This window comes from Muntiacus reevesi, chromosome 7, assembly GCF_963930625.1.
Source record: "Muntiacus reevesi chromosome 7, mMunRee1.1, whole genome shotgun sequence".
NCBI lineage: Eukaryota > Metazoa > Chordata > Mammalia > Artiodactyla > Cervidae > Muntiacus > Muntiacus reevesi.
In genome coordinates this window covers 85,999,535-86,011,790 of record NC_089255.1, presented here as the reverse complement: position 1 = coordinate 86,011,790, position 12,256 = coordinate 85,999,535, and the positions used below count along the sequence as shown (strand labels likewise).

General features: G+C 43.0%; 1 protein-coding gene across 3 annotated transcripts in view; it reads right to left on the bottom strand.

The window, feature by feature from the left end:
- Positions 1-12,256, bottom strand: part of NRXN3 (neurexin 3) — a 1,687,603-nt gene that overhangs the window by 1,620,446 nt on the left and 54,901 nt on the right. For 2 of the 3 annotated variants that reach the window (XM_065940340.1, XM_065940341.1), the window contains exon 3: positions 11,007-11,036. In XM_065940340.1, the coding sequence (XP_065796412.1) occupies positions 11,007-11,036 (30 nt within the window). Of the gene's footprint in view, positions 1-8,134; positions 8,147-11,006; positions 11,037-12,256 lie in introns of all 3 variants that reach the window. The other variant, XM_065940342.1, reaches the window with a different exon arrangement.

Genomic DNA, 12,256 nt, shown 5'->3' with positions numbered 1-12,256 from the left:
CACACACACACGCACTAGTACTTGAGGATTGAGATTTATTTTTGGATAGTACCAAGCCAAAGCACTGACTTGCATTTCAATAATGGATCTGCCGGCATTTGCAAGAAACAGTCATTAGCTTATCTTTAAGTAAATATTTTGATTGTCAGACAGCTCATTGCAAACAAGGTTCTTTTCCAAACACTCGCTCCTGATGCATCCAAGCCCGCTTGCACATCATTCATTCAGGAGTCTGCGTCTGTGCTAAAATATAAAATCATCCTAAGGAAGTCCAAGTACAGACGAAAAGCATGTCTTGCAGGCTTTTCACTTAAAAGGGCTCCCGAGCTTGTGGGGCCTGGCCCTCTTTCAGTTCTCTGTTCTTTGCTGTGCCACATTACCATAAAGCTGAGGAAATGAGCTATTACACACCATCATCCCTCCTAACGGCTATCACAGAAAATCACACACTCACAAAACAGCATTAATTGTCAGAATTAGCAACCATTTAAAAGGCAGCTGTTCTTTCACTCTTAAACAGGCTCCAAATTTCAGATCTCTCTCCCTGTATTGGCTGCTGTCACACGCTTACACATGCACACATACACAGGCGCACACAATGGATTCTGAGACAAATGAATTTTTTAAATGCCCTATATTCAAAAGATCCAAGAAAATATTGTTTACTCAGTGACATTTTCCACACCAGCGCTTGCCATTATCGGTCCAACTGGCTGGAAAGCTTCCAGCCTGCAAGGAAGCACTTGTCACAGCTCCAGGTAAAAGGACTTGTTCTGTGCAGCGTGGGGGGAGAAAAAAAGAGCAGTATCTCTTTAAGAGTCAACAGTAAATTAACTTGCCCAAAAGAGGGAAATAATTAGCAGTTAGTAGCTTATTAAAAGGGTGGCAAAGGCCAAGCCGCCATCTGGGATCTCCAGTTTCTTGTGATTGTTATTATGTCAGGATAGGCAAGTTGCATTAGCTTTCATGTCACCGCGCCTGCCCTTACTTTATATGTAAATTTTAATGAAAGATGTGGCACTTCTAAAAATCAGACGTCCATCAAAAAGTGCTATTACTCTGGCTTTTTACAAAGCATATGGTCTTTTCTACCTCTGCGGTTCTATTCACCACTAAATGCCTTAGGAAAGAAAGAGAAAAACACCAATGATATCAATTAGATATTCTCTTTGTGCAGAGGAAACCTGCGTATCATCAAAAACAGGGCAAAGCTCCACCTCACCAGAGGGCAACGTTTCTGCCTTTATTTACACACAGGGAAAGCCACAGTGCCTCCTTGTCTTGCAAGGTTAATCCTTGTCAATGGAAATTAAAGCAACCTGGAGACTGCCTGCTGATTACTACATGGATACACAGTTTTAAAGGGAGTAAGGAGAATAAAATTTATTCATTAAAAATAAGTGATATAAAGTGGTAGGACAGAAACTTATGGGATGATGTACACATCGTATATCTCAATCTAGACAGTATTTATATGGATATATATATATATATGTCAAAAATACTTAAGCTGTATGCTTAAGAGCATGGACTTGATGTGTTTACTTACACTATGTATTCTATCATCCAATAAAGATAAATAAATAAATGAAAAATGCCAACTTTTTCATATACAAAGCAAGTTCTCTTTTCTCACTCTGAGAAGTTAAAAGGCGGATGAGTCAACTCAGTTGTTACCTGACAGTTTCCCTTTAAGATAAACAAAATTATTTTAAGACTACATATATAACACACTGAAAACAGAGTTTATTCAAGGCTCTAGAAGAAGAGGTGGTTGCTACACTTGGAAACCATTTTCTAACTCTGTTGTCTATTAGCAAGATATCAGAGGGCAGGGCCCATATTTCCCTGGTCAGCCTTATGTATTTAACAGCTAGCAACTGACCTGGCCCACTGTTGGCACTCTATCTATCTTTGTGGAATGCTGACTAACCACTGCTTTTCAAATGTTAAAGTAGACAGTCTGCTAAATTCAGATGCATATAACACTGGAATAAATTATTGTTAGTACTCTACAAATGAAAGCTATGTATAATAAACCTATTAGTAAGTATTTGGGTCAACTGTACTTACGCCCGGATGTACATACACTGCCCTCAACACCTGAAAAATAGACCACAGCATATACAAGCCTAAGCACATAAGGAAATGCTTGAATTCTTTACAAGTGAGATGAGTCATAAAGATAATAAATTTAAAAAAACATCCTGTAGATATGATCAAAGTTAGGCTTATAGGTCTGTATGTGTATACACACAGATTTTCAGTTGAAAATTCCATGCCATCTAAGATTAACCAACTTGCTTTGATAAGCAAAACTCTATACAAGAATGTAGATAACCATTCATCTTTGAGGAGAAAGTGTTTTATGATATATACACAGATACAAAATCTATGCATAAACACTAAATCCAAATTGATAATTGAGAAGGAAGAAATAGAAATGTTGATTAGAAATCTGAGAAACATTTTCCTTTACATGTAATGCCAATTGGAGTAGAATTGAAGCATTTCATTAATCCATTGTACAGTTTATTAATAAATCTGTTAACATTTATCCATTTTAAAAACTGCTCCAAGTAACAACTGCTCTTAAAAAATTTTTCAGTGTCCAATGAAAATTTCTAAACATGGAAGGAGAGAAAAAGCCCTCTTCATATTTTAAAGTACCATTTTAGACATCACTGTCAAAAACACAGAGTTGCTAAAATCAGGCAATTTTACTTCTTGTATTTAAAATAAATCTATTTTTCGACCCTGAAGACTTTCAAAACATCAGAAGAAGAAGAAAAAAAAACATGAAAAGCAAGCTTCTTTTAAAAACAAAGTGATATTATTCATTGTCAAGAGGACAAATCAGTGGTGGATGAGAAACAGATGAGGCAAGAGATGGAAATATAATATTGCCCCTATTTTATTATAATTAGATATTTATAGAGCACAGATGAGTTTATTTTCATAATTAGTAGCTGGCATTGCATTTACCAATTTGCATAAACAGTTGGCTATCAACACAGTAACTTACTTGCAGGGCTCTTGAGCCCTAGCAGGAACAAGAAGGGCCTCAGCTCCTGAAATCAGCTTTTTAAATGTTATTAACAGCAAAATATAATCTACATGAAATCATGTTCAAGTTCATGTAGCTTGATTATCTCTTTCCAGTCTGGCCAGTTTTGATTAGTTCAGCATTAAAAAGCAAATGATCAAATCTACAGGGAAAAATACATGTGAAAAAATTGGAAGGGGTCTCTCAATTCTGATGGATTAAAGTAAATCTTAGGGTCAACATCACCTAGTTTAGTAGATAAGAAGCTCTGTAGAGAAAGAGGAAAAAGGAATAAAATACCCTATAGTCACTCTTACTATTTACAAATTGTGCTGGTTCTTGGCAATTGCTGAAGGTGTCAGGGACATAGTTTTCTTGGCCATTCTTGGCCTTCTCCACACCCTCCCTACCCACGCCCACACCACTCTATAAAACCAACTCCCCCCAAAATGGATCAGGCTGCCTGGCAGCAGTGTTAAGGGCAGGATTTATTCCTGGTGCCCTGACCACTGCTATGGGCTGAGAGAAAATTAATCAAGCACGCTGGCCAGACACCTCCCACGACTGACGTTCAGGAAAAAACTTTGGAGCGATATTTTACTTCTCTTTTCCCCTCATGTCAAAGGTCAAAACCAAGTCAAAGGTCAAATCCTTTGGCGCATGTGGATGTATGTGTGTATGCATACACCCATCTATACACAGAGAGAGAGAAAGACGCCATGAGCTGACGTTTTTATAAAATCTACTCTCGCTTATCCTGAGGCTCCGGTGACAGCGGGCACGCATTCTTGCAGAGCAGCAATCGGCTGGAGCAGAATAAAGACTCGACAGGGTTTGTGCTTTTCAATTTGCCACAATCCCCACCACTCCCTCCTGTTCATCTTACACTGGGACTTTCCTTACCATACGATCTGCTCCTTGATAATACCTGTCAAGCCCCTGTAAGCATTTGAATCTACTACACCTATTCCAAGTTCAGTTTCAAGGGAAAGTGTTTGGCAATCTAACGCAGGATAGGCAATCCCCAAACTAAAACGTAAAGAGGGCTAGAGGCTAAAACATACTCTAAACATTTAAACAAAGGCAGTCAAAATCAAGTCCAAAAAGTTGACCAAGGTTGCTGAAGAACTTCCATCAGCTACTTCTACTTAAAGTCACATTTGCTTTCCGCCCAGTGCAGCCCAGGGACCTCCTGAATGTGGCGAGTATTGTTGGCATAAACATCCTGCTCCGTTCTGTAGATTTAACTTCACAATTCTTTCCACTACACGTTTACTGCTTCATCACTCAGCTTTAAAACCATGACACAATCTGAGCCATTCTTTTCTCTGAGAAACTCCTGAGAAAAAGTCCAAAGACCTCTCCCACATTGATTCTGATGTCCTTTGCACACACAGAGCCGAGGCCTGGCCTCACGCCATGACCCGCCGGGCCCCTTTGCTCTTTTGGTGGGGTAAGAGGGCAGTGGAAAGGGCCACGGCTCTGTCCACAGTTGTGGACACAGTACTGAGCTGTCTGCAATAGGGGTACAAAGCTCTTCCGGGATGGGATAACTGACACACAGGAAGTCTGACTCAGGGCAGGTACTTTGTAACGGAAACACAAAGTCTGGAGGACCTTGGAAGCTTGAGCTTTAAAGGCAGAGAAGGGTGATCCGAGGCCATTCAGGAAAGAGACCAGAGCTTGAGTGAAAGCCTGAGGCTGGAAACCATAGTGTGGATTCAGGCAGAGTGAGCTGCTGACTTTAGAAGACCGGGGGCCTGGCCGGGGTGGGAGTGCAGAGCAGGCTATGTTATTGCAGAAAATAAAGCTGGGAAGGCACGTTGACAATTATACAACAAGAATCCACCAAAAGCTTCTGAGCAGATGAGCTACATGATCCGATTTAATTTTAATTTTGCTTTATTTTCACTTTTAGGAAGATGACTGACAGCAGGATAACAGGGATTAGAGATTTTGGGTCTGTTCACAGTATAACCTCCTAGGCTGGACCCATCTAGACATTAAAAAATGAATATGTTTGTCTTCAACATACTTGCAATCTAGTTAAATGGAGGAGTCCAATTTCCAAATAAGTTTAGTATAAGATATCAGAGAGCTATGTGGAAGGAGAGCTCATATCTAAACAGAGCTTAGCAAATCTAAGTATACAGAACATTCGTAACATCAACTGGAAATAAAATCTATGTGTGATTTCAATGAGCAGAAACAGGAGAGGAGGAGCTCTTATAGAAGAGAGGAAAAAATAAATAAAACTAAGAGACAAGGAAAGGTCCAGTATGATTACTTGGTTCACTATATCTGGCAACAATTTTGCATCGAAGATTAGCAGGTTAAAGGTAAACAAGGACATATTAGGGACGGCTTTGAAAGTGAGAGAGTTAATCCTGAACTCCATATGGAGGACAGCAGAACTTAAGCAGTTCTCAGTTACTGGACAGACTGGGGGAGAAAAAAGATTAATTAGGCTAGGGCAACAATCCAATAAGGGTTAACTGGGAACCGAACTAGTGTGTCAAACAGAGATGCAAGAGACATTCTAGAAAAGAATCTCAACAAGCTCTCTTAACATCAGCTGGAAATAGGAAAGTTCAAGAAGGGAAGAAAAAAAAAAAGCAATTGCTGATTTCAAGCCCAGGTGATAAGGAAGATGGGGAAACCATTAACAAAATTAGGGAATCTGGCTTGTGGCCAGATGGTGCCAAGGTTGACTTGAAATATTGAGGTGACAGAACATTTCTGTGGACGTATGTTATGGAGAACGAACACAAAGTGGCCAGTTGGAACGTAAGCCAGGTTGGTGCCAGGGAGGTAGCTGAGAGGCAAGTCTGTGGAGGTCATCCTTGGATCAGAAAGAAGCCATGTAAAGCAGTGGCTAGGTACTCAGATTCTGAGCTTCACTGCCACTTACAGCCATCTGACTTAAGTTGTTTGGTTCTCTGAGCCTTGTTCTACTTGCCCCTATAGCTAGGATAACCATCATCTGCCTCGTAAGACAGCTGCAAGGATTTACGGTGGCAAAGTGTCTAAAGCTCGTGGCACAATGGCTGGCACACAGGAAATGATCAGTGCTAGCAGCAGGGGCCAGAGAAAGATCAGTTCAATTCAGTGGCTCAGTCGTGTCCGACTCTGCAACCTCATGGACTGCAGCACACCAGGCCTCCCTGTCCATCACCAACTCACAGAGTTTACCCAAACTCACGTCCATTGAGTTGGTGATGCCATCCAACCATCTCATCCTCTGTCATCCCCTTCTCCTCCCGCCTTCAATCCATGTGCAATATCCATGTGCAAAATCTAAAAACACTAAAGACATCTGTCTCATGGGATGTTTAGGGTAGTAGTCCCCAACCTTTTGGGCACCAGGGGCAGGTTTCATGGAAGACAATGCTTCCACAGACTGCGGGGGGGTGGAGTGGGGGGATGGTTTGGGATAATCCAAGTGTATTACATTTATCTTGCACTTTGTTTCTATTATTATTACATCAGCTCTGCCTTAGATCATCAGGCATTAGGTCCCAGAGGTTGGGGACCCCTGTTTTAGGCGATTAGGGAAAGAAAAGGAGAGAGGTGCAGGGGTTGGGGGAGACAGCTGACCCTAATGTATTCTCCTAGAGGCCAGTGGGAGGAGGGGCGGGTGACGCAGGACGTGCTTCACAAAGGTTGTGTCCCGGGCGCAGAGTGGTCACTTCGCCTGTGCAGAGATCACTAGAAGCCTCTGGCTGAGTATAGTAAGTAGAGAAGCGGAGGGGGTGGCTAGATATACCCTTTCAATCATTATTCCTCTTCCTTGTCCCCCTTTCCCACCTCCTTAAGCTCAAAAGAAGGTAAGGTTCCCCAGAGCAGATTTCTGAGACTAAATCCACCTGTGATTAGCCGAAAAGAAATAGGCAATCAACAAACCCCAAAACAAAAGGACAGAACTGCTTCCAAGGTAACCATACATAACTTATAAAAAAATCCAGAGAGGCATGAAATTCAAATGAGAGATGGCCAGTTCACAGACTAGTCATCAAATTAACATTTTCAGTATCTTGTCAGCACCATCTTTCTGCAACATCCTCATGCCGGAACTCACATTCCCTACTTCTGTTATTTGCCAATCTCTACAGGAAGCAGCGGTGCAAGTCTGCAGAGAGATAGGGGCTAGAGAGTCAGGAAGGGAAAGAGGAGAACTGAATGCAAATACGTATTTATAATTTATCAATTAGCCTGTCCCTTCAGTTCTGAGCAGCTAATCCAATTTGAGCTGGTGAGCTGGGTTCTCTGGACTCGGGTCTCTGACAGTTTTGATTAGGAATGGACGAGTGAACTGTGTGGTACCCCAAGGTGTGAAGCAGTGAAAGGCATGTCAGAGCATCAGAGCAAGTACACCGACTCAGCACCCCTCCCTTTCCCAGCTCACCCCGCAAACGGTGGACTTGCTAAGTTAAAATCCAGTGTTGTCTCTCCACTTTCTCCTCATGATGTCATGGATTATCACTGGATCCACTGTCAATGGATTCCTGTGTTCTTCCACACCCCTAGTCCCACCATTCTTAGCTCATCACACCCAGTCAGAAAACTTTTATCCCCCCCAAAATACAGGAGATAAAAGAGCCACAGATACTCCCCAAATTTCAAATTTTACACAATTTCCAGTCATTCACCAATCCTCTCCCCATTCTCATCTATCACCCTGAATTCAGTTATTCCCAGGTCATGGAAACACTGGCAGGTCATTTCGCATCTTCCTTGTGTCCTCAGTACGTTTACTGGCGGGATCTTAGAATACTCTGAGTTAAGAAAACATATCTTCCCCACAGTGCACAAGCAGAAGCAGATAGAAACAGCACACCATAATGGGACGGCTCATTCTGGATTTAGAGGAAGGCAGGCCAGCTCAGAGCAATCCCCAACCATCAAGCATGAAATACTTTGAAGGAAAAGGAGAGCCCAGGATTTTTTTTTTTTTTTTTTTGTAGTTGTTGTTAAAAACACCATTATAATCTGGACTGTATTCATCAGAATCAACAATTTCCCGTGGATGTATGAATATTTCAGAAGGCAAATTGATAGTTACAACGATAAAAACAAAATGATCTCTACCTTTACTTCTACCTACAGAAATGAAGGTCCAATTAAGTAGAGGAAGCATGGTGTCCACCACGGAGGCGGCAAGAGAGAGAGAGAGAGCAGGGAGAGTAAAACATCAGACACACAAAGAAATGTAACACACACAACAAAACCCACCACAGCAATGGCCCCAGCAGTACCTTGAGAAGGCAGCACAAGACAAATGCACGAGGTGAAGCTTAAACAGTGTGACCGACACGTGTTTAAGCTTTTTCCCATTAGCCTCCTCTCAGTCCCATCCTCAGAAACATGACCAAGTCTGCATGCAAAAGCACTGCGTAGCCTCATGTGTGTGAAATCGTACGCACTTAACCGAAGTAAAATTGTTTAGGCAAAGTTTCAGAGAAGCGAAGTTCTCCTGTATTTTCTCAACGTTAATATGAGTCATGAGGATCCAGAGTGTAAAAAGCACATGTTCAGGTGGTACACACACAACATTATTTCCACATATATTTACAGGGATCAAAAACAAATTCTGGAGATTCAGCGAGAACCAGACAGAAATCTCTTTCTTCCACGTTGAAGGAATAAGGAAAAGGAAGGGAGTGCTGGCTTTTTATGTAATCATCACAAGGGCAAGAACAGACAAGGGGTGGGAAATGGAAAAGAATGAGAGGGGGAGGGATGGGGTCAAAGGACCTTCTTAAAAAAATTAAACTGAAAACTTGCACCTTAAAATCTTAGTGGCACTGACCACCTGGAAGAATTCCGCATCCTTTCTTGAAAACCTCTCTAAAGAGGGATTTACAATACCCGTGTTTGTCATTATGTCATTGCCTAAAGACTCTTTTTCTAGAAGTTTCCTGACTTACCCCTGCCCCCAGAGCACACGTCCATGGGTGTGTCTGAATTGTCTACTCCTATATACTTCAGTGCTAGGCAAGAAGTTGAATAGTAGGTGGAAAAGTGAGGAAGGTACACAATAGAGGTTCTCCAGATACTTTTCACACCAGGGTTGGAATTTAGCCCTCCAAAATGCCTGTGCTGCATCAGTGGGTTGAAATAAATCAAAATTAAAGAGGTCACCACCAGCCTATCTCATCGACCTAGACTCTATGCTATGACATCCAGCGTATGAATACCCTCAGACCTCCAAGCCTCTAGAAAAGTTAAAACTCTTAAAGGGCGGGTGGGAGGATGAGAAATGTAGACGAGAAAATGTAGAAGCATCTTCTCATCGGGACTCTGAGGACCTGCTTTTTCAGGTGCAACTTGTTATCAAAGTGGGGCCACCGAATTCTAGCATCCACAAAGCTTGGGTCATCGCACTCTGTAGAGATATGCGTAACTCTCTGAAAGTATCCGGATATACTAGGTCGACATAAAGAGCGCTCCTTGCTCATACTCACCTCATGGTAACCTGCTGTGGGGAGACAGCTTCCCTCACTCACCTACGAGAATGGAGAGGCTTCACCCCAGCCTATTGCAGGGCTCCATCTAATGCTGGAGAATTCACCTGACCCCCTCTAGCTCTGTTCCTTGACATCTGCTCTATACAAGATCTTGTCTTCACTGTAATGTCCAATGTCCATGTCACGGGTCGTGGCTCAGGTCTAGAGGATACAGTTTTATTGGGAAAGTGTGCCTCCTCCTGTCCTGCCTTATCAAGTCAGAAATGCCCTCAATTGCCCACCTCCACAGCTACGTGGACAAAACTTCTCTCAGACCTGGGTGGTTCCTTGATCTGATCATGTACTCCTCTTTATGGCCACACTGTCTGATCAATCCTGTGTAAGAAAATGGGGGTGTCGGGGAGGGGGCATTTGCCCTTCAGTGCTGCCCCCAACCCCCTCAAAAGATCAAGAAAAACAGCAGAACATGGAAATACACCTCCTTCCCTTCTCTTTGGTCCGTGAACAAAGGCTCTGAGTCCCGTGTGTATTTTGAAAAGAAACAGACAGAGAAATTAAAGTACAGTCTTTCGGTGTCAGGGCCAGGCCAGGTAGACCAATCTTGCAATCACCCCAAAACGCAGGAGAAACACAATAGCAGCAATTGAACAGTGACGAAAAAGACAAATTGAAGTAGGCTCAGTTCTTGAATCCTGATTTAGGCTGATAATATGAAAAATTTTTATTTAGGAGGAAAAGGCTTCATTCACAACCCACCCTGTGCTTAGCTGAGCTGAATCTCCTGCACAGTTCATTCCCTGCATAACTGAATATTTTAGGCTGCAGATGCGGAATTTACAATCTTTATACGCAGTTTTCTTCAGGGTGCATAATGAGTTAGAACCCTGACATCGGGACATTAGCATGTTCTTTCAGTGGTTTTTGCTTTTATACAAAACTGAAAACAGTCAAACCCCCAAGGGCTTCCTTTGACCACTGGAGGTGGGGGGCGGATGGCTGGGGCTGAAAGTCATTACAATGGGCAGGAGGATGGAGGGGAAGACAAAAATCAAACCTTGACTCAGAGTGAAATTCAGAGAAGCCCAGTGTGTCTCCCCCAAGCTGGGGCCCCAGCGTGAGGCTTAGGGAAGAAGTTAACCGCTCTGGTGCTCTGAAATTAGCTTCATTCACCCCCATTATCGACACCGTCATGGCTAGTTTCATGCTTCTCTCTGGGAGGCAGCCCAGCAGGGCCAGCGCCCAGGATGACAAATGGTGGAGTGGAATGGAGAAGCCAAGGGGGTGATGGGGGGGCAGGGGGAACCAAGATGCGATGGGAAAGGTGCCCCCCACCCCGCCCCACTGCAGGATGGCCCGGCTCCCCGCCTGGCCCCTGGCAGGAGGGACAGGCAGCAAGCGGCCTGCCAGGGATGAAGCGGGCTCTCAGCGACCAGCCAGAGGCACGAAGGCAAGCAATCCAGGCGGCTGCAGCACCGTGAGCCCAGAGCACCTACCTTGTTCACTCATCATGAGGTGGGAGAGGCCTTGGAGGAGGAGAGGGGAGGAGAGAAGGGGGACGGGGGAGGGGAAGGAGAAAAGAAAGAAGACAAAGTTAGAATCCCACATGGAAGCCCATCGCCTCTTAATGCCCGAGCAGAAGGCGTGGTGGGGGCATCCACACGTGCTCAGGAGCATGCAACGAGCCCTGAGACAGGGCAGGGTATCGGGGGCCATCCAGTTCAAAGACAGTCTTTTGTTTGCTGAACCTGCGGGCCACACAGCCACTGATCTATGCAATAGGTAGGATTTGAGACAAATCTACGAGAGATTAGGTCCCTTGGGAAAGAGACTCCAGATGTGGGCAAAGTAGGTTTCTTTCTTTCTTCTAAATCGCTTGCAATAGTAAGTAATACATGATCACTGTAGAAACTTTGGAAAATTCAGAAGGGAAAAAAGTCAGTTGTAATCTCACATCCGGAGTTTACCATCCAACATTGTCCATCCTAGATACGGTAGTCTTTTGTACAAAAACTGAACCACACTGAACATACCACATGGGTGTCTGCTTTCAAGAGTTAAACAACTTGAAACATCTCCATATGATCCTGGCCTTCGCCCAGTGACGACCACACCCCTTCCCTCCAGCACCAACTTTTCCTAGAAGTCCCTCATGTTTGATCACAGAGGCCTAGCCAAGCACTGAATGGATTAAAGAAGGTACACAAAGTCCCAATAAATAGCACAACCTCTCACTATGTTCTTACAGAAGTCAGACAAGGCTCTTAAGAACTCATTACTTCAAGGGAAGCATAAGCCCTGATAAACCTATTAAAAGAAAAGATTTCCAACCAGTAGCCAACTGTGCTGGCTATCTGCTCTTCCATTGCTTTTATTATTGCTGGAGATATTTGGAGATCCTTTCCCCAGAGTAAAATTCAGGGATATAGGGGATTAATAAAGGAGAAAAATCTCTAAAATATGGAAATCTCTAAATGTTTTTGGAGATTACTAGAGATTTAGAAAAGTAATCAGAGGCAAAATATGGGTCAAGCAACTGAATTTTAAAGATCAACGATATATTAAATACATAGATACACCATGTGCCATAAATGTCATGGAGGCATTTTTTCAACAAATTTCATTAAACTATAGACATATTTTAAATGCACATTTCTGACATTCATTTCTCAAGGCCTGGAATATTAGTACTCATGGAGGAATGGAATCATGCCAAAGCAAGTCATTCTCATAATATGTTTTATTT